Source organism: Agelaius phoeniceus, chromosome 4 (genome assembly GCF_051311805.1).
Source record: "Agelaius phoeniceus isolate bAgePho1 chromosome 4, bAgePho1.hap1, whole genome shotgun sequence".
Taxonomy (NCBI): domain Eukaryota; kingdom Metazoa; phylum Chordata; class Aves; order Passeriformes; family Icteridae; genus Agelaius; species Agelaius phoeniceus.
The window spans coordinates 29,079,885-29,106,482 of NC_135268.1; the positions used below are offsets into that span (position 1 = coordinate 29,079,885).

The 26,598-nt window shown below is 38.2% G+C and overlaps 1 protein-coding gene across 1 annotated transcript in view; it reads left to right on the forward strand.

Annotated features, from left to right (window-relative positions):
- Positions 1–714: 714 nt before the first annotated feature.
- TACR3 (tachykinin receptor 3) overlaps positions 715–26,598 on the forward strand; it is a 38,396-nt gene continuing 12,512 nt past the window's right edge. The window contains exons 1-3 of the mRNA XM_054633261.2: positions 715–1,509; positions 14,249–14,437; positions 16,151–16,301. Of these exons, the coding sequence (XP_054489236.2) occupies positions 1,034–1,509; positions 14,249–14,437; positions 16,151–16,301 (816 nt within the window). The 5' untranslated portion in view covers positions 715–1,033. The remainder of the gene's footprint in view (positions 1,510–14,248; positions 14,438–16,150; positions 16,302–26,598) is intronic.

Genomic DNA, 26,598 nt, shown 5'->3' on the forward strand with positions numbered 1-26,598 from the left:
ATATCAAAATATTGGTTGCTCAAAATAATAATAGTACTAAGCATGAAATACATGCAAATCAGGGACAAGAACTTTTTTTTTTCAAAGACACAAAGAAAACAAACCCCTAATATTTTACCCATAACTAGGGACACCTATGGGTTGCATACTGTTTCAATAAAAATCAGTAACTGCTGAACATGCAAATAGCTTATAAATATTTCTTGATATCAATTACATATTACAGAATGAAAAGTGAAATTAGAGAGCAGCAGAATGTATTTGTTTGTCTGAAAGAGTCACTATTCTAAATCTGTAAGTTACAGAATGGTTTCAAGGAAAGTGTGTACTAAATAAAAAGAGAGCAGCAAAAAAGGAGGTCTGAATTGATCTGGAATAAATTCATCTGGAAAGAGCTTTAATAAAAAAGGCAGCCTCAGTCCTGGGAATTTCAACTAAGCCAGCTGATTAGCCCTGCAAACACAGGGCAAATAGACTATTTAAAAAAGGATGCACAATAATGAAACTTAAAGAAAGACAATATAAAACAAATCTCTCAACATAAACGAGATGAGAATTCATTTTCCCTGTGATGCTTTCCACAGCTCCTGAAAGTGCCTGCTGCTGGCAACGAATGACATACAAGGGGAGGGAGAGCAGAGGGAAGGAGCTGTTAGCTTACCAGCCGATGGAGCTTATCGCTCCACTCCCTTCGTGACGCTGGGAACTCACAAGCCTATAAAATGTGCCTTGGCTCCCAGTCCCCTTCTCCTTGAGCAAAATCAAAAGCAAGACGCTGTACAGAGGAGAAACAGGCTGCTGTTCTACTCCGAGGTAGCTCTCCTGACTTGTCTGTTAGAGCATTTCTAACAGTTTGAACAGCATAGCCAAAGATTTTTTCTGACAGAGCTCTCCTTTCCAGTACCTGCTGTGCTACCTTACTTCCCCTCCTCTTCCTTCCCTCTTCTTATCTGTTGGTGGGGATTTCGGGGGGTTGGGATAGGGAGGTGGGAGAGCTACATCATTCCTGGAAGAGAGGAGAGAAACACCCAAGATGACTTCAGTCCCCACAGCCAAGTGGAACATGAGCACGAGCAGCAGGTGGAACGTGAGCCTTGTTGAAGCAGGTGATCCCTGGGGACAGGCTCTGGAAGCACCAGCTGCAAATGCTTCTGCTCCTGTAGCCTCCTCAGCAGGCAACTTCTCCAATCAGTTCGTGCAACCTTCCTGGCGCATTGCCCTGTGGTCTCTGGCTTATGGTGGCGTGGTGGCAGTGGCCGTTTTTGGGAATCTTATTGTCATCTGGATTATTCTGGCTCACAAGCGCATGAGGACGGTGACAAATTACTTCCTGGTGAATCTGGCCTTCTCTGATGCCTCCATGGCTGCTTTCAATACTCTCATCAACTTCATCTACGCACTGCACAGCGAGTGGTACTTTGGAGAGGCTTACTGCCGCTTCCACAACTTCTTCCCAATCACAGCTGTCTTCGCCAGCATCTACTCCATGACAGCCATCGCTGTGGACAGGTGAGACAAGAGAAAAGTGTAGCGGTGAGAGACTGAGATCAGATTCTCTGCCAAAATAAAAATGCAGAGATAACAATCATAGTGATGAGAGGCAAAGATCTCAATAGTTCATTCATTGTGCTCCTGTGTGCTTCTTTAGGATCTCTCCCTAACACACTTTTCCTCCTGGTCCTTGGTCTTTTTTCTTCAGTCTTCCATTGTTTTTATTCTTCTGCTTTCTTTTATACCAAAATTTCCTCTCTCTGTTTGACTTCAGCTGTGCTCCATCTTTCAATACTTATTCTGTAACAGCAACTCAGGGTTTTGCTTCCCACTGTGAAAACAGTCTGTCTCTCAGCCAGGCATCTAATATATACTGATAAGGAGTTGCAGAGTGTCTGTGTGTAAAGGGAGAGGATTTCAAATTTCCCTCTTTTCTGTATTTCTGCAGATGGCAGAGGCATTTGCCTCCTCTTCAGAAATCACTTCAGATCCCATTTTTAATAGCTTTTCTCACAGTCAGCTCTGAGATGCTTTGTTCCTGCTGATTTTAACTAATGAGACTATTTACATTACCATCTGTGCATATCTAGAGGTCTGGTAAGAACATCGTTTCAAAGTGCTCAGGTTTTTTCTGATTTCTTGAAGCAAAATAAAGCTTTGTGACTCTCAAACAAAAAAAGTCTGGGAAAAACTTTACCTTTGTAGTCCTGACAATAATGGAATAAGACAGTTGTAATGTCCATGCAGCAGAGGAAAGATGTAGTTGCCAGTTTCCTACACAGATGCATTGATGGACTCTGTTTCTCAGAGAGTGCTCTGAGTCTCCCCTGGGAAATGTTTCTTTATTATTGTTTTCACATTTGCTGTGCTGGAGAGATAACTTACTGGGTTTTTTGTGGTTTTTTTTTTTTTTTTAAACAGATTGATTTGTATTTCAGGTCTTTTACTCCTCTTAGCAATGCACTGAGATTATTCACTGAACTCCTACATATTCAAATCACATTATACATATTTTCTGAATTGACTTATCAGAACTGCAATATTTCCAAGTGATGGCAGTTAAGGTTTTATAAGGTTCAATCCACTTTTTGAAATGTTATTTCTCATTTCCAGGTACAAAGATTGGGAAACGTTGTGCCTTTTGTACTTGTGGTCAAGTTCATAATAATACTTTTCTATTTGCCCTACTAATATAAAATTTGCAGGGGCACTCTCAGCTAAATGCATTTCGGTTCTGTAAAGCTAGAAAGGAAAGAGCAAATTAGATTCTTGGCAACTCTTGTACTTTTTTGCTCTGAGGATGGGAGAAGACGTGAAGAAATCAGTACACTTTCCTCCTGCTAGTGATGTATCTTCTCAAATGTTAATCCCCATTAAAAATTGAGAAGATTGTGTAACACCAGTGCTACTACCTTTGACCAGGCAAAGATTTCTTTCATTGTCTTTTTGAGTTTCGCTTAAGATTCTTATCTAGCTTGAGGTTTTCAGAAACAAAAGGGCTTTAGTTGAAGTATTTAACAGTTAGAGCTGCATATTGAATAGTTACTGCTGCAGCTCATTAAGTCATTAGTTGAGCAGTTACAGGAACGCTCTGAGTAATGTTTTATTTCATTTTTTCCTGACAAAATTATCCACAGAGATGCAGTACTTACTACTTTGGTAGTTCCTTAATTTATGTTAGGAAATTGGGAACAAAAGTGAATACAGTTCCTTAGGAATCCAAATGCATTTCCAGAGTGAGAGAAAATAGCTCTGCTCCACACTGACTGAAGTGCAATGGACAGATACATCTATTGGAAATGTTTTCCTTGGTGTAGCAGTGCAAAATGTTGGTGCTCAGAGGTGAGTAAATAGCTACTGTTATTCACTCTGATCTAGTTCTTGTCACAAAATCCCCTGAAGAAATCACTATTTGCATCCCATATTACATCCTCCAAGTTCACCTGCCTCCAAAGGCAAATGAAAATCTTCTCAATGAACAATGGCATAGCTGTGTTTAGGGGAACTCTCTGTAGTACCAAGCAGCATCATGTAAAACAGAAGAGCAGTCTATCCCTCCTTCCCTATTCTCACTACTATTCCTTTTATACCAAATCACACCTGATGCATTCAGTGCCTTTAAATATTCCCTGGCTATCTCTGCAAAGCAGAGGAATTCTGCCAAGCAGAGGAAACCTAAGGGTCAAAACAGATCCCAAGGAATGTCCTTGGATGTACAGACTGCCCTATTCCAGGGATGGATGCCTTTTAAAACTTTTGTTTCCCGTTTGCCTTTCATAAAAGTTCAGCCATTTTAACCCAGTAAACTCATCCTTACACATTCTTTTAAATAAAAATTTAAAACAACAAAAGCTACCAATCTGGATAAAGCTGCTAAGGGAACTGAAATGATGGGATCAGATGATTTTCCTTTAGAAATTGTTACCATCTCAAAATACTAAAGGTCATGGGTAGTAACTCACTAAAAAGTATGTTGTGATATGCTCCACTGGTTGCTTTAGATCATCCAAATGTCCAAATGTTCATAGAGTGTAAATGTGTGACTGTGAACCTGGACATCACTGAGCAGAGGTCATGGGCAGTACAAGTTTCCTTTCACATCTGGTTCTGTAGGACATTCTAAGATGTGTGAATTGTGAGATTACTGGGCTGACACAGAGTTTTGTGAACTATGCACTTCCTGCAGTGGGGGTGAGCTGCATCTGAGGCTGATGATTAAAGTATCCAAGACTGAGGATCCTGGTCCTTGAACACAGACTCAAATTCATGTGGCTTTATTCACACTTCTGACCATCCCTTCCTAGTGGGTTTTTTTCCCTGCTTTCTCCCTCTTTTCCAGCAGGCTGTTTGCAGTCTACTGCAGAGATGGCACAGGTAGCTCAAACCAAGTTGTTTCAGGCACCAGAAGCAGCAGGGATTTTACGCTGTGCTGCAGGCATTCATTCCTGCATTCTCCTGTAGCTCGCACTGCACAGTTCCATTCCTTCCAGTGCAACAGTTTCTTTAGCTATGTTATGGGGATAAACTGGTGAATAGTCCAAGATAAACTGAATAGGAGATAATTCTGGAGCCAATACCCCCTTGTCACTCACCAGTGCATGATCCTAAAGGGTCCATCCATGATCCCAAATTCTATCTGTGATCATGGCAATACAGTGTATGACTGCAGTACAGCTCTTGGACATACTAATGACAGTGAATTATGCAGAATTTAGGCCACCTAGCACTGAAGATCTGCTGTCTTTTCCTACAAGATCTTAGCATGCAAAGAAGGTGGCTCAGGTATGCCAGCACTTACTTTTGAGTCCAGAGATTGCTTCCTTATACAACCTGTTTTGTGGGTAGGCCTAAAAATTCTCTGCAGATGCTTGATGATTACAGTGGAAGTATGGGGATGCAGCAATATAGCACAAAATAACATGTCTTCATTAGAGCACTTCGTACTACGTATTTTCCTCTGGTTTTAGCACACTTACTGTATTACTTTCTCAGTTACTTTTCTCTCTGCAATTCCATAATGATTTTCACATGTCAATGAATTTAACTCTTCATAAAAGCAACTCCTCATGACTTAAAAGTATTCTAATAGCAATGGTGAGTAGTTGCTTATCCTATTCATATCTTGCCATTTATTTTCTTTCTAGTACACCTGAAAGTTTTTGGTCTTTGAAGGCAAAAAAACATTTGTTTCATTTTATTTGACTTTATATTTAATATTCAATTTTATTTCTCCGCTTGCACAGTCTTCTCTCTTTTTTATGAACCTGAGTATTACCTAGTTTCTAGCAAGCATATGTATGTCCTTATTCAATACCTGTCATTCTAGTTTCCCACCTTATTTTCTCACTTTTAATATATCTACAGAAGCACACATATACGGTGTCAGTTTTCTTTTTTTCCTGTGACATTTTTCAGTTACTGATGGCTGTTAATAATCCCTCTATATACTCAGACTTCAGCAAAAGTAATGATACGAGCTTGTAACAGAAGATGGACATGAGACAAACAAAGGATTCACCTCATAAAATAAAACCCAAACTCATCATATATATACACTCACATCCTGAAAATATCACTTAGGCTCTTCAATCTCTCCAGATGTATTCTGTAAGAGCAGCTATTATTGTCACAAAATAGTACCAACATGCCCTATAAATTAATGTTACTGAAATTCTGAAGTAGGCAGTTGGCACAAAAATGTCTTATCTTTCCAGTAGAGTACATTTTGGTATCACACTCTGCCTGATTTCTCATTCCTGGGACAAGTTGCTCAAGGCCTTCATGCACCATAAGCATTTTAAACTGATAGTCCTTCCAAACCATCTATTATCTGACTGTTATTAAGTACCTGTTACCTGCCTTGTGTGCTCAGAAATAATAAAGTACAGGGAAATGTGTATGTATAAAAATGATCTCAAACATTTCTGGCAGTTTAAGACACGGAGTGCACAGGGCATGACCCTGTGCTGTGATGATATGGCAGCAGTGTCAGCAGGAGATACACATGAAGATCTTTTGGTATTTGCCACCTTGAGTGTGAGCCTGGCACCAAGTGTTTTGTGCTTGGCTCACTGGTGAATGGAGGAGGCTGAAGCAGTGACAGAAGGAAACCTGCACTGCCCAGCTGTCACACCTGGCACAGAGCTCTGCTCAAACAGAACTGCAGCCTTTTGCCCCTTTCTCATTCCCTATCCCTCAGATTTAGATGTCTCAAAATAAATGGTTTTCATTTAAAAAGAACTGAGAACTTGCACTGAAGACTTGTGAGAGAGAGATGAGCATGAGAACAAGAAAAACAAAAAATGAGATGGAGGTTTTTTCAAGTTTCTTGTGCTTCACAGGCTAGAGACCTCCCACTCATACCGGAGAATGCTTTCACCATAAGGAATTGATAGTGCTTCTATCTTTTTCCATAAGATGCCACTTTACTGTTAGCTGGCTTTTTCTAAAGCCCCTGGTGCCACATAACTACAGAAAAAACTACCTGCCATCTCTACTACAACACTAAAGTGCAACACAATGTTTTTTCAAACTGATGTATGACTTCAAAATCACAACTTCAGGAATTAGCCTTGGTCACTGCACATCACAAAGGGCAAAAAATGCAAGATATGCTTTAGAAATTATCACTATTATTTCTATTCTTACTTTGCCAAATTATAGAATTCAAAGAGAAAACCCCTTCCCCATTTCTCTGTCTTCCTGAAAGAGTATTTGAAGATGAAGCACATCTCATTTATGGGTTCCAGTATCTAGGCTGCCCTCTGAAAACTACAAATTCTCAGAACTGGAGAGAAAGTTCAATAGGAGGGCATTAAGGGTTCAAATATCAAGAGCTGAAACACAAAGGACTCTCTATCACCTGGGGGTCTAAAAATATTTTTTTGGACTTGACAATTCTTTCTCTCTTAGTAAAGAGGTGAGATAGTTTCTGCAGAACACTTTGAAGCAATGGCAACAGGATTCAGCATGCAGAGGCCTAGGAAAAACAAACTTTTTCTTGCAATGGTACAATTTCATAGTGATTGGGCAAAAAGACAGGACTTTTTTCCAGTTTTGGTGAAAATTCATGTCAGAATTAAATTATTAAAAACATACTGGGGCAGTCTGGAAAAAAAATACAGGCATAACAGTTATTTTTTCCTTTTTGTTTTGTACTGAGTAAATATTCTATTTAATAAGCTGCTTTCAAAAGGTGCTGTAAAAAAAGTTTGATACACCAATATCTTGAGAAATATAAGCAACATTTACAACAGCAACAAGTCCCCAGAATTCTTGTTCCAGAGAGGAAATATCCACTAAGTTTTAACCTTATGTTCAAACAAGAAGTTTATTTTAGACAGTCTTAGCCTTAAATACATACTCTTATTTAGAATTTAATGAAAACTATTAAAATACGCTCTGTGGTTTACTATGCAATGTGGCCTGTGGTACTTTTAAAAGCTAGTCAAGGGTTGGGGTAATGAATTTTTGGGGAAGAGCAGTTTGTTTATTTGTTGATTTTCTTAAATATTGTTGCCTAAACACGTGTTTTTCTGACTAATTCACCAACCAGGAAATAAAGCTGTATCATTCACATACCTGTGTTTCCCTAAAATAAAATTATTTCAAGATAACTGCAGAAACAAGAAGGAACCCATCTAGATGACAGTGGAAGAAATGTAATTAACAGTGGTTATGCAGCTGGAGCTGTTTCTACAGACCTTGCACTGATACTGGTCCTCAATAGCCTACACAGATGATATTAAAAGAAAAGGAGAAACAGAAACCTTTTTGTCAGGGGAAGTCAGTCTGTCATTTTATGAGACAGGCCTTTTCTATCAATATTCATAGATATAGAATACATTGTATTAAATCAATTACATACTTATAAAAATCTAGCCCATTGACAGTTACCAGATCCTCCTCAAGTAGAATGCACTGTTTATGAGAGTGTTTTCAGCCATGCTGAAAACTTTGACTATTACTGGTTTTAGGTTTTAGTTAAGAGGTGCTTGTAAGGAAGGCATCGGAAGTTAGTTCTGATTTCAGAAAAACTTCAGTGTTTCCCCCCTGCTCAAAGCACAAATAGGCATTCACCCAGAGCAACACACATTCCTCTGGGTAAATCAAGGCCAAATTATACTCCTGGGATATTGATCTCTCAAATGTACCATGTGTTTATCTGTCATGTTGTCACACACCTCCTTTATGGCATTAGCTTTAAGGTGAACACTGCACAACAGGCCCTTCAGGGCACCAAAACCAGTCTGTCTCAACAGTCAGTTATAGTCCTACAGAAATGCCCACAGCCACTCTTCCTGCAGAGAAAGTCAGACTAAATAAATGAATACAAACCAGTCACACAAGAAAAGAAGGAGCCTTGCTCTAGTAGGTAGCAGATAGAGATTAAAGAATACAAAAGTTAAAGATTTTGTTTTAATCATACAAAAAATGCCTATAAAATCGCAGTTCGTTCCATCACCTTTAGTCTACTCTATATAGCTTACATTTTGAAGGATTTTCCACACCAATGTTCTAAACAAGGGCAGGGAATCACAGCAAATTCCTTAAGTTTTTTAAATACCAGTTGATTCTAAATAGAAAGTCCCAAGATCAGCTTCTGTCTTGAGGGAATAACAGCCTCTGTGTATTCATGAAAGAAGCATGCTCTGCTGTGTCCTGTTGACAAGTCACTTACATGCAAGCATTATGATTTTTCTCTCAGTCTCTTCCTTTGTCAAGTTCTAATTTCTTGTTACAATCTGGGATGATTACATTTTGCCCCATGTGAGTTTATAAACACATTGTAAACAGGTGAAACAAATCAATTAGGATGATTAAAGGCTTCCAGCTGGGTCTCCAAATGGGCATTTGCAGGATCCAATTTTGAACATCATTTTCTTTTAATAACATCTTGTGTATTTTTGCCACAATTTTCTAAATGATGTGTTAAAGACAAAAGGTCTTCCTGGCTGTATTAGCCAGTCTAAGCCATTTTACAAAAAGACAAATTAGGTTTATTTTTTATCTTTTCTATTGTTGGGACCATAATCCACAAATTTCTCAAGCTTTTATAGTATTTAGCAGCTATTCGGCTCATGTTACTGGAAAACTAAGAGAGATACATGATTATGCTGCCATTAAAACTACTGGCTTAAAGAGTTTATCAATGTTATTCAAAAGAAGACTCTCTATTTTTGTTTCAGAGAAAACAGATTTTCTTGATTTGGTGAACCCAAGACACAAGAAAAGAAGAGTCTAAATTGTAGACTCTAGACAAACAGAGAAGTTCAGAAGGGAACTGGATCTGTTCTGACAGCTACGAAAAGAGTGCAGCAGCAAGTACACCATGATGCACCAGCCATTGTATCATGCAGCCTGAATGATTTCTCATTAAACTCAGTGGAAAGACTCTTGCTGACTTCAGTAGTAATCAATTAGGGACAAAGATTAACACAAGATAAAGGTGTAAGAGAAGTGATGACAGTGAGATGTCATATGGCCACCAAAAAAAATCCTGTGCTAATGATGTGCATATGAAACTAAAGTGCTATCTAAAATGCTTTGGAGTCATACACGGAAGAACATGTTGCAGTTGTTGAGAAATCCACATTCTTGGAAGTGCTGGCTTGAATTCTACCTGTACATATTTCCATCCCTGCATTTCTAAATATGCATATTCCATCTTATAATTATTTTCCAAGTATAAATGTTTTGTTGGGTGGGGTAATCATAATTTTTGCTTGTTATGATAAATGAGCATAATGAGTTCATTCCTTTCAGCAATGTATATTTTATATCCCCGCTTTGTTGTGTAGAATAAGCTATCTGTGGCACTATCAGCAGCTCCCACTGGAGTGAGAAATCATTATAAGGCCCATCTTTAAATCAAACCACCTCAGTGGGAGTTCAGAGTCCTTTATTCAGCAGGGAACCACACTGCTCAAGCCTGGTGACAGACTGAACAGTAACTGTCCAAAGACTGCAAACAAATTGTCACAGCACCCCACTGAAAAAATGTCTGTGTGGCTCCAGAATGCTTTTCAGTGGTGTAACAAGGCTTCAGTTGCTTGTAGCCATTAGAAATCCTTCTTCAGCTCAAATGCCTACCATCTTTTATTGTCCCTGGAGAGGAGGTGTGGAGAGGTACAAGGTCTGCGTATAAATATAACAGAATATGGTGAACCTATGAGGGCTTCTGCATTTGTCACTGGCTTCAGAAAAACTGCATAAATTTTGGGTGCTATAACATAAAGGCATTAATCTATCTAGAGAGCATCTACAGGAGGACCACAAGGCTGGAGAAGGGTCTGGAGGGGAAGTCTTATGAGGAGTGGCTGAGGTCACTGGGATTGCTCAGCCTAGAGAGGAGGAAACTGAGGGAAGACCTCACTGCAGTCTTTAGCATCCTCACAAGGGAAAGCAGAAGGACAGGCAGTGATTTGTTCACCCTCCTGACCAGTGACAGGACCTGGAGGAATAGCATGAAGCTGAGTCAGGAGACGTTTAGCTCAGGTATCAGGAAAAGGTTCTTCACTGTGAGGGTGCTTGGGCACTGGAACAGGCTCGCCAGGGAAGTGGGCACAGCACAGCCTGTCTCAGCTGGATAATGCCCTCAGGCACACAGTGTGATTCTTGGGGATGGTCCTGTGCAGGGTAAGGAGGTGGACTCAATGACTCTCATGAGTTGCTTTCAACTCAGCTTATTGTATGATTCTATGATGAAGCTCAGACTACTTGAAAGAACCGTGGAGTAGCAGAACAGTCTGTAAGACAGATAATATTGGAGCACCCAAGAAGTCCTGCTGTTCACCTTGCATGTTGTTTATAGTTGGCTGATTACAGAGAGAAAAACTCTCTGTAACTCTCTGGGAGATCTCTCCCATACAGCTGCAGAGGCAGAAGGGCTTGTCACCAAGCCACCCTGCCAAAATGTTCTGGTTTTATACCACATCTACTTACCTTGGAATCTCTGCTACGCTAGGGCTGATTTCTGTCATGTCTTTTGCTCTTACATGACCCCCAGTTTCCTTTCTTATTCTCTCCTCTCTCAACACAATTTCTATATGCTGTTATTCTACAATTCTCCTTTCTTTGCTTCTCCTACTAGTTTCTCATTTTTCTCTTTTCACTCCTATTTTTTTCATTCAACAAATAGCTCCCTAGTCTCAGTTCTTTTGCTAGATCCTATATATCTCATCATTCTCCCTTTCACTCCTGGCCTATTCAAACATTTCTTATATTTCTACACCATGTTCAGCACCATTCACTGCACAATTCAGATAGCATGTCTCCTCTTCCCCCTTGTAACTGGCATTTTTCCATCCTTAATATATGTAAGGATATCATACAGAGCAATCGTAATATTTAGGGGCAATATGCTCATTATACATACCCATTATCCTATCCTTAGCCTCCTTACCTCACTGATTTTCTGAGCAACACCTAAGCATGGAACCTCTAGCCTGTGCTGGCAGCAGCTTTCATTCCTGCTGGAAGCACCCTTGCTGAATGGAGAGAGATCAAAAGTGAGAGCAAACCAAAAATTTAGTGACCGCTACTTCAGATTGAGCCTAAAGAAATAGACAAACTACCCTTAGATACCTGTAATGGCAAGATAACATTTACAGCAAACAAAATCATAAGCAGGAGCTTGTGTGCCTCCTTTGCAAATGTGCAGGAAGAACTCACTTCTTTTCAAGGCTTCTTTTGGCTACAGAGATAACATCCAGATTCTGTTCAAACTTGGAGGTAGTTCTTGACCTTCAATGAAGGCTCAATCCACATTTTCTACTTTACTTGTGGCAATGATGGTTCCCTAGGAAAATGCTACCAAACATGCATGACAAATCTGAGTGAATGTAATAATTGCAGTTATAAAGCAATATCTCACTATGTTAATGAAGCAATTTTCTAAGAAAAGCCACTTAGAGAACTTACACTTACAGAACACACTGTAATTGTTAGTGTACTTTCAAAGTAGAATAACTTAGATTTGTTATCAAAGGCTCTGTAACAGAGCTGTCAATACTCTCCACTAAATCTATCCAGCACAAAGCTATTATTGAGGGAATAGTCAAAGTTCCCCTACTTCCTTTCCATTTTGCTTCTTAGAATGACTGCCTGCTACATATTTGTAATCAATCTTGTGCAATAGCTAGGCAGTTGGCTTATCATTCAAATTTGAACTCTAAAGATAAATAGCATGCTTTTCATCTGATCCTTGGCCTTTGACTTATTTTACTCAGCCAGCCAGTTGTTAAAATTTCCATCAGTACAGCTGTATGAGTCACTTCACCCAAACAATCCATGTCTTTAAAGGGCAGACAGGGAGATAAAACAACCAAATTTTATCTTAGGCAACAAGAACTACTGTTGGTATCTATTGGGAGTAAGATTAATATAACTGGGAATAAGAATAACGTGAATGTAATAGAAATCTGACAATAGCACATAAAATAATAGCAATGTGCAATCTGAAGAAAACTAGCAATTTGAAGGAATGATTCCAGGCTAGAAGGAGATGCCTCAGGAGTCTCACAAGCATGTGAAAATTATTATTTGCTTACAGCTTATCACTTACTATAAGTAAAGATTTTCAAATATTTGGACAGTGCTTGGCAGTCCACACAAAAGCCAGCTCAATTTGAAAGACAGGGCTCATGACTACAAACCTGACTTCTTTACCAAGTGGTACTTACTCTTCAGAGGAGAAAGGAACTAGGTAGAAGAGGGAAACAATCCAACTGCCGTTCTCAAGAAACAGAAGACACCCAGCACGCAAAACTATTTCATACTATGTAATACCAAATGCACCAGTTTAGCTGAAATAAAAAGCTAAGGCACATGAAAGAGAGGGGAACTAACTATTACCCTACAGAGAAAAAGTATCAAAGTGCAGTAAAACCAAAACATTACCAAGCTTGAAATTCCAGATATGGAAATTGAAGATTCAGAACTGAAGCTGTTTTAGATCACTCCCTGTTTCTGACAGCACTTAGATGTTTTAAGATACTAGGGCAGTTATATCTACTAGAAAAGGCATAGCACTATTATGACCAATGTTGGATTTATCACACATTTTATCATTAACTATAAATGGAGTTAGCTTTGCTAAAACAAATATCTGTTCTGTAATTACTCATCTGTCAAAGATAAAATTTCCAAAAAAATAAGACTATCTTGAGTGAAATTTGTGTACTACAGCACATAAATATGGATGTAAAATATTTTTGCACAAATTCTTATCAGGAGCATTATCTTATAAATATTATTGTTATTGACTCATGGCTAATGTCTATACGTAAAAACCTTGGACAAGTCTGCCAAGAACCTAGATGTGTACCGTAACAATTAAAATATATTACGCCATTTATTTGAAATGAGTATGAGTCTTTCAATTGCAGCAAACACAAGATATTCATCAAAAAATGATTGATACAAATTTTGTGTCTCCCTTATGCCTTGCATCTGTAACAGATCAAAAAACAGAAAACAAGACTTGTTTTTCTATTGCTGTCAGTTTAGATGCTTTTTCTCATTGATTTTTTTCCTACACTTTTAATTGTAATTACTTAAACATTTTGATTCTTTTTTTTGCATGTTCTCCTAAGGTTACCAGCATACCTGAATTGCCAATACAATTATGGGCCAGGACAAAGAATGCTATCCTTCCTGGGAGCATGGGAACTGAGAGGGAAAATGAGATGTTTTCTTACTTTATGCATCTATTTCCCTTATTGCTTTTACCAGTTTCAAACTGGCTCTTCTCTCAGTTCTCTGTATGAATCAGTTGCTCTGGTGTTCTTTGGCAGACAATCTGAAGTCAATCTCCCTGTACTGAAATAAAGGCATGTGGACTTATCAGGTTCCTGTAGCTTTGGGACAGATGACAAATAATCCTGACAGCTTGGCTGTAAAATTTTGTATAAGAAATAAATGTTGTATGACCTAGCAGAGTTACAGAGGATTCAGCTGCATTGTGCTTTTCCATCAGGCTGTACAGTAACAGAATTATCTAACTTTTTGCAAAATAGTTTCTCTACTGATAGTACATATGATTAACTGGGTGTCCCATGGCTGCAAAATAATATCCAACGAACCTGCTTCTCCTTTCAGTGCTGCCCTCACTGAAGCAGAACCACACAAAGAGCACAGTGACATCAGAATTGCAGGAAGACAACTATCTCCACTTTTACCCTAAGCTTTGGCTGATTGTAGATACATGTGAATCTCTGAAGAGTTCTTACACAGGGGTTTTTGCTTTCTTTTACAGATATATGGCCATTATTGATCCCTTGAAACCTAGGCTCTCTGCAACTGCTACCAAGGTGGTCATTGGGAGCATATGGATTTTGGCATTCCTGTTGGCCTTTCCCCAGTGCCTATACTCCATAACCAAGGTGATGCCTGGGAGAACTCTTTGCTATGTAGCATGGCCAGGTGGTCCAAAACAGCATTTTACGTAAGCTTTTGTTCTTTTAAACTTGTGCATGGTGGTGTTGAGACTTGCAATGGACTTGGCAAAATCTCTGGCATTGTGCAGATACTCTACACACAGAATAACTAACAGCTTTGATCACTGAGAAATGCAGAGCCAGTTTTCTACGGATGATAAAGCATTATGTGTGATAAACAGAACAAATTTATTCTCTTCCACATCTGAGTGTTCTCCCTCCTGTGCTGCACTTTTACCGTTATTGCTGCACGTAAGATCACTACTTCTATACAGACAGAGATGGTCAGAACTGGAAACATAACATGCAATTCAAAGCAAGCTTCCTCTTTATCCTAACCAGGAAAAAAAAGGCTTTCTAGTCTCTCCTTAGAATCATTTAGGTTGGAAAAGACTTCTAAGGTCATCAAGTCCAGCCACTGACCCTACACTACCAAGTCCACCACTAGTTCATGTCCCTCAGTGCCACATTCACAGGTTTTCAGTAAACCCAGGGATGGGGAATCAATTGATTCTCTGGGCAGCCTGTACCAATGATTGACAACCCTTCTCATGAATAAAATTTTCCTAATATTCAGTCTAAACCTTCCCTGGCACAGCCTGAAGCTATTTCTTCTCTTGTAACTAGGGAGAAGAGACAAACATCCACCTCACTACAATCTCCTTTCAGGTAATTGTAGAGAATGAGAAGGCCCTAAACAGTTTTTTTTTTCTCTAGATTTCTTCATGGGAGGGCTGGATTTTGCCACTTCATTCTGTTACTTATGTCAGATATTAGTCCAAAAGAGAAAACTGGATAACCTGTAACTGGTTCCACTTTCTGAAAGTGAGAATATCAGTCAATTAAATTAAATATATCCTATTTGTCCCTCTGGTAGAATTAGGAATAAGTGGCTACTTAGGCATCTGTCCTTTCATGTCATCACTGACATTTAAGAAAAACATTGCATTCAAGGCTGAAAGTCTGTGTAACTATCTGGAATCAAATTTGACCTTTTGCTCTTTATGAGGCAGGTGAAAGACGTCCTAGTCACATATAATTTTTATCACTTTAGGAGCCATTCACAGACATTTCTCTTTAGGGCAGGAGGGTCACTCTCAGTGACAGTTGGGGATCCTTCACTTATCATTCAGTAGGATTTCATCTGAAGTTGACATTTAACCAGGAACTAGCACGAGGCAAAAGAAATGTTCTTTGTTTTCCCAGTGCTGACATCAGCAGTGGTGACTATATTGCACACAGGCTGCAGATTTGTGTTGTCTGTATGCAACAGATCTGCCACATGAAGAACAGTGGGTGATAGGGCTCTTATCAGGGTTTTTGCATCAATATATCACTAAAATACTTGATTTCCTCTTTGTTTTATGGTCCAGACTAGAGCACCAAATGCCTAGCTTTCCCTCATGATACTTGGTTGTGCAATTAAATCAACTCAGCTAGTTATGGACAAACCCACCTTATTCTGTAGTCACTAATCACAATAACTATAGAGTCACTCATAATATACTAGTGCCAGCTCAGCATTAGAGCACATGCATTAAAATGTACATAAATTTGCAGTGCAATTCCAGACTTTCAAAAAGACAGTGAAAACACCAAGAACTAGCCAGTTAATATAAAACATGCTTTGTGCTAAAATAGAAGTCTTGACTTCTAGCAGCCCATTCAATTGGTATAGCTCCTCTGAAGGCACTTACCACCTTAATATCTTTTCATTGCAGGTATCATGTTATTGTGATTGTGCTGGTCTACTGCTTCCCACTGCTCGTCATGGGCATCACTTATTCCATGGTGGGAATTACCCTCTGGGGAGGAGAAATACCAGGCGACACGTCCAACAAATATCATGAGCAGCTCAAAGCTAAGAGAAAGGTACTGTTCCTGTAAATCCCACTAAGTGAATACTTATAAAATCATCTGCAATTGTGTTGCAACATATCACAGTAAATTCTTTCAGAAACACCAAATCACTTGAAATAGCAGTAATGAGAGATCAGCTTCAATACAAAATTTGATTAAGTTTGACAAGTTGTCTTCTCTGTTTACTGGCTGTTCTTTTCATAACATTAATGTTTGTCATTAAATAAAGGAAACATTTGGGTTTTAACTTCTTACTCCACATGTAGCAGCACACACTGTGTCTGCTATCTGGAAGTTAAGGCAAAAAAGTTTAGCCTTCAGAGAGTTAAGATACTGACTTTTGAACAATGGGCTAGCAAATCATTAGCTCTTGTTAGGTAAGATTATTATCCTACTGAAACAAAAGTGAATCTTGCTATAACTTTCAGGTGATTAAGGTCCATGCATATTTGAGATAAGCACTGATCAGCCTGCTTATAATATATAAATCAGATTTTTAAACAATAACTTTATTGTGAGAAATGCAAACAAGTTTTCCCAGATATTTTCTTTCAATCCCTTTCACTGTAGGTATTGCTTAAACTAACTAGACTTGAGATTGCTTATGAACTATTTGACTATCTCCAGTTCAGTTTTCCTAATGTTGCAGTGCAATGAAGATTTCTTTCCTACAACATTCTTTTTCTTAACCTAACTTTTCTTATTTAGTAAGACAGCCTTCTACATTCTTATTTCTGACACAATTTTTTATACTAAAATGTATTTAACCTTTCAGACTTGAAAAAATGGTACCCTAATACAAATTTCTAATTCACAATGTTGAGCACATTTTCAGTTGCTCAGTTTGCTTCCTGTTGCTATATGTTTGAACAGTGGAATACAGTGGAATATGCTACTGGGCTGCAGCAACAGCAGAGTGGGGCATATTGGGTCCTGAGAGAACACGAGATCTCCTTCAAATTCTGGAGAACACTAACATTTTCATTTCTTTCAGGACACTGCAGAAATCACTTTCTGTAACAGACACATCTTGCAAAAGCAAATGTGGAAGGGAAATTATTAAATTATTGCAGAACCAGGACATGCCAGAACTTCAGGACCTGTTATCATAATGACTAAGTAAAATAATCATCTTGTGACATAGAAACTAGAGGTCTCTGAAGACCAAATCTGGCTTTTACTATATGAAACAGAGAGCCCAATTAAATCCCTTGAATACCTTAAAAACAGCACCTGTTTAGAATTCTAAATATATACAAGAGACAAGGAAAAACATCCCTAATTAAAGGATTTTAAATGTGAGAGTACAGAGATGCATACCTTCAAGACATGCAACAAGGGAATTAAATTATGTGCAGATATATTATAACTGCATCAGTGACTTTATGGGTAGAGCTCCATGACAGCACTTTAGCTACACTGCTGTGCTCTCCAACAGGATTTATGAAATAACTGGTATTTGGAAAGATGAATCATAATTGGTTATTCATGGAGAGGAACTAACAGACTGGAATCCAAATAAAGCCATAACTCAGCCTGCCTCTCATAACAGAGCTAGTGCTTTGCCCCTTTCAGGCAAAGAAATAATCTGCTTCTCTTGCTATTTAGTATATAGGTATCAAGACATATGGAAAATCTATGCACTTATAATGAAGGAGAAACATAAAATGCTGACTGTTTCATATCAGGCAATGTTACAGCACACAAAGGTGTCTGATTAGGGTTGTTTGAAATAGTATTTAATATTAAGAAGGTAGTGAACAGTTCATGCAAGACCTTTAAAAGAAACAATGTTTGCCAGCAAAAGATTTGAACAACTTGACAAAGTTGTTAGTACTTCAACAGATAGTCTCATCACTTCATATATATGATTGGGCAATCCTGAAAGCATCATTAAGGGATGAAGGATTCAAAGAATTTCACACTGCACACTGTAGGCTGGACAACACAGTCGTGCTTAGCATCTGTAAGGTCAAAGACCAAATATTTAGAAATTCAGGACTGGATGAAACTACAAAACCCCTTTTTTTTTTTTTTTCCCCCTTGACACTCAGCTCAAATATCTCAGGGACTGTCCCATTCAAATCTGCCTGGTATCAGTCTTTTGAACTTCTGAACATTTGCTACATGCGAGGACTTTGCAGCCATTATCCCTTCTTCTTAAAGCTCCTGGCATGAGACCGACTAATGTCCAGCTGAACATCATCTCTTCTCCTGCAATTCCTATTTTCATAATATGGAATTATAGTCTCAATGGTGTCACACATAAAAAGTTTGTACAAGTGTCTCATAATATTACTATAAGATTTGCTAGGCCAAAATGTTCTTTATTGTTCTTTTCTGCAAATCCTTGCTCTCAGATGTCGTCTCCACACCCTGCTTTTGCTATCTAAAAAGTTCCAATCATTCTTTCAGTTTTACTTAAACCATAAGAAGGAATAATTATGTACTGCAAGTAAAATCATTTAGTATTGTTTTTATCAAGAGGTACAATTCTGATACAACAGTTTGCTGAAAAAAGAACGCTTATCTCATCAGAAGATGCTATTGTCAGGCCACAATGGGAAGAATACAGAGCAGCAGAAAATGCTCTCCTTAACTTTTGTATTTCCTTTACTGTTCTCCTTTTACTTATGACTGTTACTTTGTGATATGTCACCAGGCATCTTTTTCAGTAATTTTCATTCCTCCACACTTATACTTTGCATTTTCTGCTTCTCCTAACACAGCTTGAGGTGTCATCTCAATTTATTTTAGCAATGAAGATTGATTAAAAGACACATTGTTTCAAGGTATTTCTTTTTCTCAACTTTGAATATAAAATGAGAAAAAAGTCCCATATGCTTGCTTTTCACAGCCTCTGTGAGAACTCCTATATGAACACTTCACACATATTTCTCTGGTTTGTTCTTTTTTTCTTTCCCCTCCTTTTCATAGATTTAGAGAAAGTCCAAGGAAGGGAAGCTAAAAATGATCAAAGGACTTATGAAGTGATTAAAATGGCCTGCACTTTTTAGTTTGGAGATGAGGAGGCCAAGGGACAAGATGTCAGCGTTTAGAGAAACATAAAGGTAGTGGATAAAGTGACTGAAGAACTGTTGGTCACCAAATCCTGAAATGCAAGAACTAATAGGAGAGGAGCACAAGGCTGGTAGAAGAGAGAGCACTTTAAGAAAGCATAATTTAAAAGTCATTAAAGGGCATCTGAGAGGTTCTCCTGCCAGATGCTTATGATCTCAGAGATTTCAGAAAGGTTTTAGAAAAATTACAAGCAATAAATTCATAAATCATAGAGTTGGAAAAGGTTGGAAAAAACCTCCAAGATCAACGAGTCCAGCCTCTGACTGGTCTCCACTGTCAACCAGACCACAGCACTAAGTGCCACGTCCATTCATTTCTTGAACACTCTCAGATATAGTGACTCCACCACATCCCTGGGCAGCCTTTTCCAACGGCTGACAACCCTCTCAATGAAGAAATCCTTCCTGATGTCCAAAATTTCTCCTTAATGTCCAAGTAGATACTGAAAGGATGTATCAGAGATGCACTCCTCTTTAATACAATCCTGGGTGCTGGGACAGTACTGGGAAAATAGAAGATGGAAAATTGCCAGGTTCATGGGGTAAACAGCACCTTCTACTGCCTCTGAGACAGAACAGTAGGATAGATGTGCAGCTGTCTGATTCAGAAGGAACTGTCCTATGTCTTTATGCTCCTGTTTTTACATAGCAGTGTAGCCATAAAAATACTCCTGACTTTCACTGGCTTTCAGTGCCACTAAAAATGCAGGTTTTCCTTTTTTATTTCCTTATCACATATGAATAAATTACATGAAAACACATTAATATGTATTTTATACCACACTTTACAAAGAGAAGCCCTAGTTAGAAATAATGATACTTTTGCTGGCAGTAAAAGGTAGCCAAACAGGTCAGACCAGAAAAAAAGAAGATTAATTGCTTCTCTGTGGAGTAATTTATTGTGGAGAAGAGGCAGGAAAAAAGAGAAAAGGAAAAAAAAAACCAAGAAGTCAAAGCCTAAAACATTGCAGTACAGCATCAAAACTCTTGAAATACTGAATTAATTATGGGCTGACAGATTTGACAAAACAAGACTCTACTCATAATATAAAGCTTATTCAAAATAAATTGGTGATGAAATATTACACTATGAACTCACAGATCAGATGATAGCCAATAATTAACTCTAAAATCAGAGATCCTTCTAGTTAACAAGCAACCACTAAGCCTAGACAGACAGACTAGGGTTAGATATTGCTCCATTCATAAAACCTTTTGTGAAAGTTTGCATCCAGCCATGTGAAACAAAATGTTTTGATACTCTGGGTCCAATGGTTTGTCTTGCATGTGACTTCCTACACCATCTTGAAACTTCACTTTTATCCTACATATTTGTTCAAACTCCTTCAAGGTTGGAAAGTAATTGCTTCCTCATGGGACTGCATAAAGACATGGTAAGTTTAAAATCTTCAGTCAGTTATTTAAAACCAGTTATTTAAGCAACCCATCTTCTGGCTTATCCCAGCATGGGAACCAGCACTGTAGTCTCCACTACCTTATATTTATATGCCATTTTCAAAATGACATACGAAATAGAAGTTTAATACAGCAGGAAGTAAATATAACTTGATTATCCTAAATTCAATTAAATCCCCCTCTGCAGTCAACTACTCTACACAAATTTGTACTACAGATTTCAAGGGAAAGCCCAATCTTGACAGCTGATGCCCTTATATACGCTGAAACATCATCTGTGACTAGTTTTTAAAAGTCAGACAGTAAGAAACACAATTTTATGGTCTTTTTTCAGGTAATGGTTTACCAAGGCTGCACATATGTCAAAATATTCACTAGACATGTTTAGGTGTGCAAAGAGAAGCAAATCCTAGAACACCCTGCATGTACAGTGAAGGCATCTTCACCCTACATACAGTCTAGGACTACAGATCACCCAAACCTGCCATGCAACAGCAGTCTGCTGAAGAGAACTTACATTGCCATGGTGCCTTCCTCATCATTTATTTATTCATGGGACACGAGTGTTTCCACCTTGAAGATTCATTTGTGCTTGTGCACCCAGGCAGGAATGACTGCCATGGTGGTCAGACATACCTCTTCCTTTTAGCTGATCTTACATTTCTGGGAGTGATATGTGAAACAACCTACCCATCCTTTTGTGGGATAATGAGGTGCAGAAGCTCAATTTGCTAGGAATACTGTGCATCTCCTGCAAAAAATAGGGGCCTATATAATTTTTTGGTCCATCGATACACATCTTCGGTAAATGTGTCTTCTCTTTGACTTTGCAGAGAGTGGCAATGAAAACAAAGTACAAAACAGACTAAATAAATACTAGAAGAGAGCTAACATAGAAGATTAAGCTGGAGAAATAAATGCTATTTTAAGAAGAGGTGATCTCACTGATCTAACAGTCATAGCACTATGGCTTATATTGTAATGTGTGAGTGGCTGTATGGCTTGACTAGCTGAAATTTCATACAGCTACAGTTAAATTATCATTTATCCAAAATGCTGATGCACTGTGATCACCTTGGTGGCCAAAGCTCTATCATGATTGAAAGCCACAGGTGTACTTGAGTGCAGCCACATTGACAGATTTAGCAATCATTGTTCAGCACATTCAAAAAGAAAAAGAGCTTAGTAATATGAGGTTGAAGAACAACTCGCCCCAGCTAGCACCACTTCTGGGAACTCCACTGCTCTGTTATCAGCCAACAGTCAATAGAAACAGAGATGATTTTTAAAGACTGCAGTCCTTACATAGAAATGTCCCTAATTAATTCCTCAGGCAACTGAGGGTGTAACAAAAATACCAAAGTGGCAGCTTATGCTCATACATTGTGTTTCCCCCTAAGCAAAATACAAAGTGACCAAAAAGTTTCTGAGGTGATTAGTCTGACTTTATGATTTCATACTTTTAAGTCAGTCTCCTCTGAGGTTATAATCACGTAGTCATGTATGTCAGATTTTGTGAAGCTACTCTCAAAATTAAATGTTTTTTAAGATTTTCATATCAATGAGTCATGGAAAGTTTTGTGTTTGACAATGTCACATTTTTTACTTAAGATAAGGAAAAAGAAAACAGGAAGAAGGAATTCTCAGATGGTTTTAAAGGCTCTTTAGGAAACAAATTCATCCCTTGTTTGCCAGACACTGGAAGATGTCAAACTGTGCTGTCCAGTGCTTGCTCCACTTATTCATTGAGCGTCAGTTTGTGTTCTTTCAATGGTAAAACATTAAATGAAAACAGAACAGGAACCAGCCCTCAGGCCTGTCACCACAAACAACTCTTAGAGAAATCCTTTGATATCATCTTAAACCTCCATCTTGTAAAAATCTCACGAACCACAGAGTTCAGTTTTCCAGGCTAAATTTCTTTATAGACAGCTCTATGCCGTTATTTTCAGTTAGCTTAATTAATTACTTAACATCCCTCACTGGTGTCATGTTTACAGATATTTTTACGTCCATTTCTTCTCTCAGTCTTTGTTTACATTTGTTACATAAATGAAACTAGTGCTTCTGATCTTCTTTTATATAACATCTTTATGCAACAAGTGACCAAAACCAGACAATGAATGCCAGCAATGTAGTGTCACCATGGTCGTGCACAGGGGTAACTCCCTGTTCTCTACTGAGAATGCCTCATCTGGAACATCCTAATATTTCATTTTTTTTCCTTTCATGAAATGGATGACTTGGTCTTGCTATAATGAGTCAATAACATTTGTCTCCTCCTCTTTTGTTCACAACAGGCAAACAAATTCACAGCAGATAATTTTATCAGTCCTTAATTGAGCAAATCCCAGAATTTTGCTGAGTATGATCATAGCTGTGAAAGTACAGTGTAAAACAACCCATCAAAACTAGCACAGTACCAGTCCAGCAGTTCCTATCTGCTCTGTGATATCTGTCACTGCCACCACCCTACCTAGGGACACAATCACTACTGGTACCATACAAAGTATATGAACAGCACTGTGAAACTTCATTTCTGCTCCCACAGCTCTTCCACCTCACAGTTCCTTCTCACTTCTGCAGCAGCACAGTTGCTCAGAAATGTCTTGTCATCAAATTTATCTGGTATGCCTTTATTTTGCTGTACAAAACTCCTAATACATTAAATTAAGTAGATCTCAAGATTGATACTTAGAGAATATACCCCAGATCAGAGAGAGATTAGTATGAAATACTCTCAATAATTATTTTTTTCTCTCAACTACCTTTCCAGTGGAAAGTGTTTCCCAAATCAAGCTCAGTAGTGAAATGTAACAGGTAAAATTACTTACAAACATTAATAACTAAAGACAGGTTTCCTCTCACTCTGCTTCAGGGCACCTCTCACTATGATATCCTTAACTCTGACAATTCACAGGAAGTATGAAATAGCCTTCTTAATACGGTAGATGCAAACCAATCCTAAAGAAGCTAAGCCTGACTTCACAAAGTGCTACACATGCCTAAAATTGGGTTTGTAACAATGTAGATGGACTAAGCTACACGAGGAGATGTGACATGCTTCCTACAGAGCACAGATGCTTATCCTGCCTGCTGCCCTTCTCCATGGCTCTACAGGTGTGAGCCAGGACTGGTCATTAACAAGGTTATTGAACACAACTGCAAATGTTAGTGTTCCACCAACATTTTGAGGAGTTGTTCCATAATCATAAAGATAAATACCCTGCCAGACTCACCAGATTGCTATCAACAGTAAAGTCAAAGTCTCTATTTGCAAGTAATTCTATTGCAGTCAAAAGTTTGCAGAACAGGACTTTTTTTAAAGCTTATTTTCTCTAAGTTTAAGAAAAACTTGAAAAGGGTAAGGAGGGTCAGAAAATCACATGAATATCTTTCTGGTGAAAATACTTGCAGAGTAAGATAGCTGTTACTATTTTGATCAGTAATATATTCCCATAGCTATCAAAAATCTCCACAAGAATACAGAATACTAACATGAAAGCCTGATTTAGGCTCTTCATTTACAATTAAGTTCTTGCACAGTCATCACATTAATTACAATGTATGACCCCCTCCCTAAACACATACACACAATGAGGCATCTTTTTTTGCATTAGGATGAGGCAGAATAATCAATAATGTTTGGTTTTAAGTTTTAAAAAGTTCTGTAAACTCTTTCTATTACCAAGTATATGGACTGAAAACCCACTGAAAATGTAGGGAATGAGCAAAGTAATTATTAATGTTGTAAATCATAATTTCTATTTCACAGTCTCACTCTTCAAATGCTTAGAAATTGCCTAGGGAAAAATTGGGGCATGAGGTAGAGGAGAATTACTGTCATTGCATGTTAAACACAAAATATTTTTTACAGTGCTGTTTTATGGTCTTAGAATTTCAGAAAAAAAAGGATTCACCTGTTCTCCTTTTCAAGTTTTTTTTTTCCTAGCAATTTGTTCTCTTTTTAATGATCTGCCCATAACTTTGAACAAGATTTCCTACTGAGGTAGAAATAAAGTCAGATATCCTCCTGATCATTCTCTGAGCATGACTGACACAGTGAAATATAACAAAATTATTGGAATTATTGCTCTTCTCTGCTCTCTATCTCCAAATAGCTACAGAACACTCAGCAGCAGTATCAGCTTCCATTCATTGCCTCAAGGTCCTAAAACTTAGCTAAGACCTGTGAACAAACACATCTTTCCACATCCATCGTCCATGCTTCAAGCAGCAATCACAGAGAAGTAAAAGCAGAGTAAATACTAAAAATGGCTTTATACTGTGCATAAGCCTTGCCAGTTTACATATTTACTGACAAAGTTTTCTGGTCAATACTTTTTTTATAGAACAGCTGGCAACATCTCCAGGTCAGGGGCAGATTTAAGAGACTGGTTCTGCATGGTCAGTGATTAGGCTCAGAATTGTGCACTTACAGTTGCTGTGATGTTTCTCATTAGTTTTATATTTTCCATCACTATTGGCAGAAAATTTATGTGAACTATAAAGTCTAGGCACAGTCCTAGGGCAAAAATTTCTGCTTACTAGTGTCTCATATATTTAAGAATGGAAGTAACACTGGGTTAACAGACAAAAAAATTTCATTGGAGTGCTTCATTCCAATGTCAGTGAGCTCAGTGTGTTTTCAAATGCATTGCTGAATTCAACTATACATGTTTGTTAATAATAAAACCAAGATACCTACAAGAAAGAAATGAAAGCCAAGTATCTCTTTTTCAACATTCAGATTTTCAACATGGAGATTATGATCTTCATCTTTCAAATGATGGAATTGGGTTTTTTAAGATAGACTTAACTTCTTCTTTGCAGTTCTCCCCAAGTTCAACTTTGGGACCTGACCCTCCATACCGATAACCTTAAAATCCCACATTCAGGACAAAGTGTGTTCTTCAAGTTATACGTAAATTTTTTCACCAGCATATAAACAAACCTTGGAAACTTCAAAAGGTCTTTTGTTGTATCATCTAATCTGCAGTCAAAGTTATCCCATTACATATGCTAAATTATGATCACATGAATATTCCTGTGTGTACATGGGTGCATAAAAACACATTTGTGAATATATATATATATATATACACACACACATATATATACACACACATATGCAGAGAGTGCACAAGAAGCCACTTCCTCATCAAATCCCTGTAGGGAAGTCATGAACAAATTAATTTTAGCATGAGTTTTCAGTCTGCTGAGCTTTCCAGAACACTGCCAAGCATCTGTGTGGTGGAAAGCCCAGGAAATCTGATGCAGATCACTCATTTCGGAGGACTGCAGAGCCAAGACCTGTATATTCAGCAGAACATAACTGCAGTTCCAGTACGACACCCACACACTTTGGCATTCATTACAGGATGCTCTTCATGTCAAAACAAAGCGTAATTTCAGCACAGGTTTTTTCTGAGTTAAAGCAGAAATCTACACACCTCCACACAGAGGGGTGTCTATGTTATGTCTATTAATGCCTTCTCCAAACAAATCTAATCCTTTAACTCAAGAATATAATTCTTTAGAATTAATAATTCTGTACTGCAACCTATTCAAAGCACCTTTATTTAATTACTCATTTTCTGGGGTGGATAGAAGTAATTTATTTCCCTAGGTTTTAAAGCAGGTTTCCTAGGAAACAGTTTCAGCCACCCTGGCATGGGTCAGCTTATACTTTATTCCACAAATTGGGATACCACAGGAGTATCAAACCAGTGCAATAATGACCAATGTGTTGACCACTATGGCCAAGCATGTGGATACTTTAATACTTGAAGGACTGCTTGTCTATACCAAAA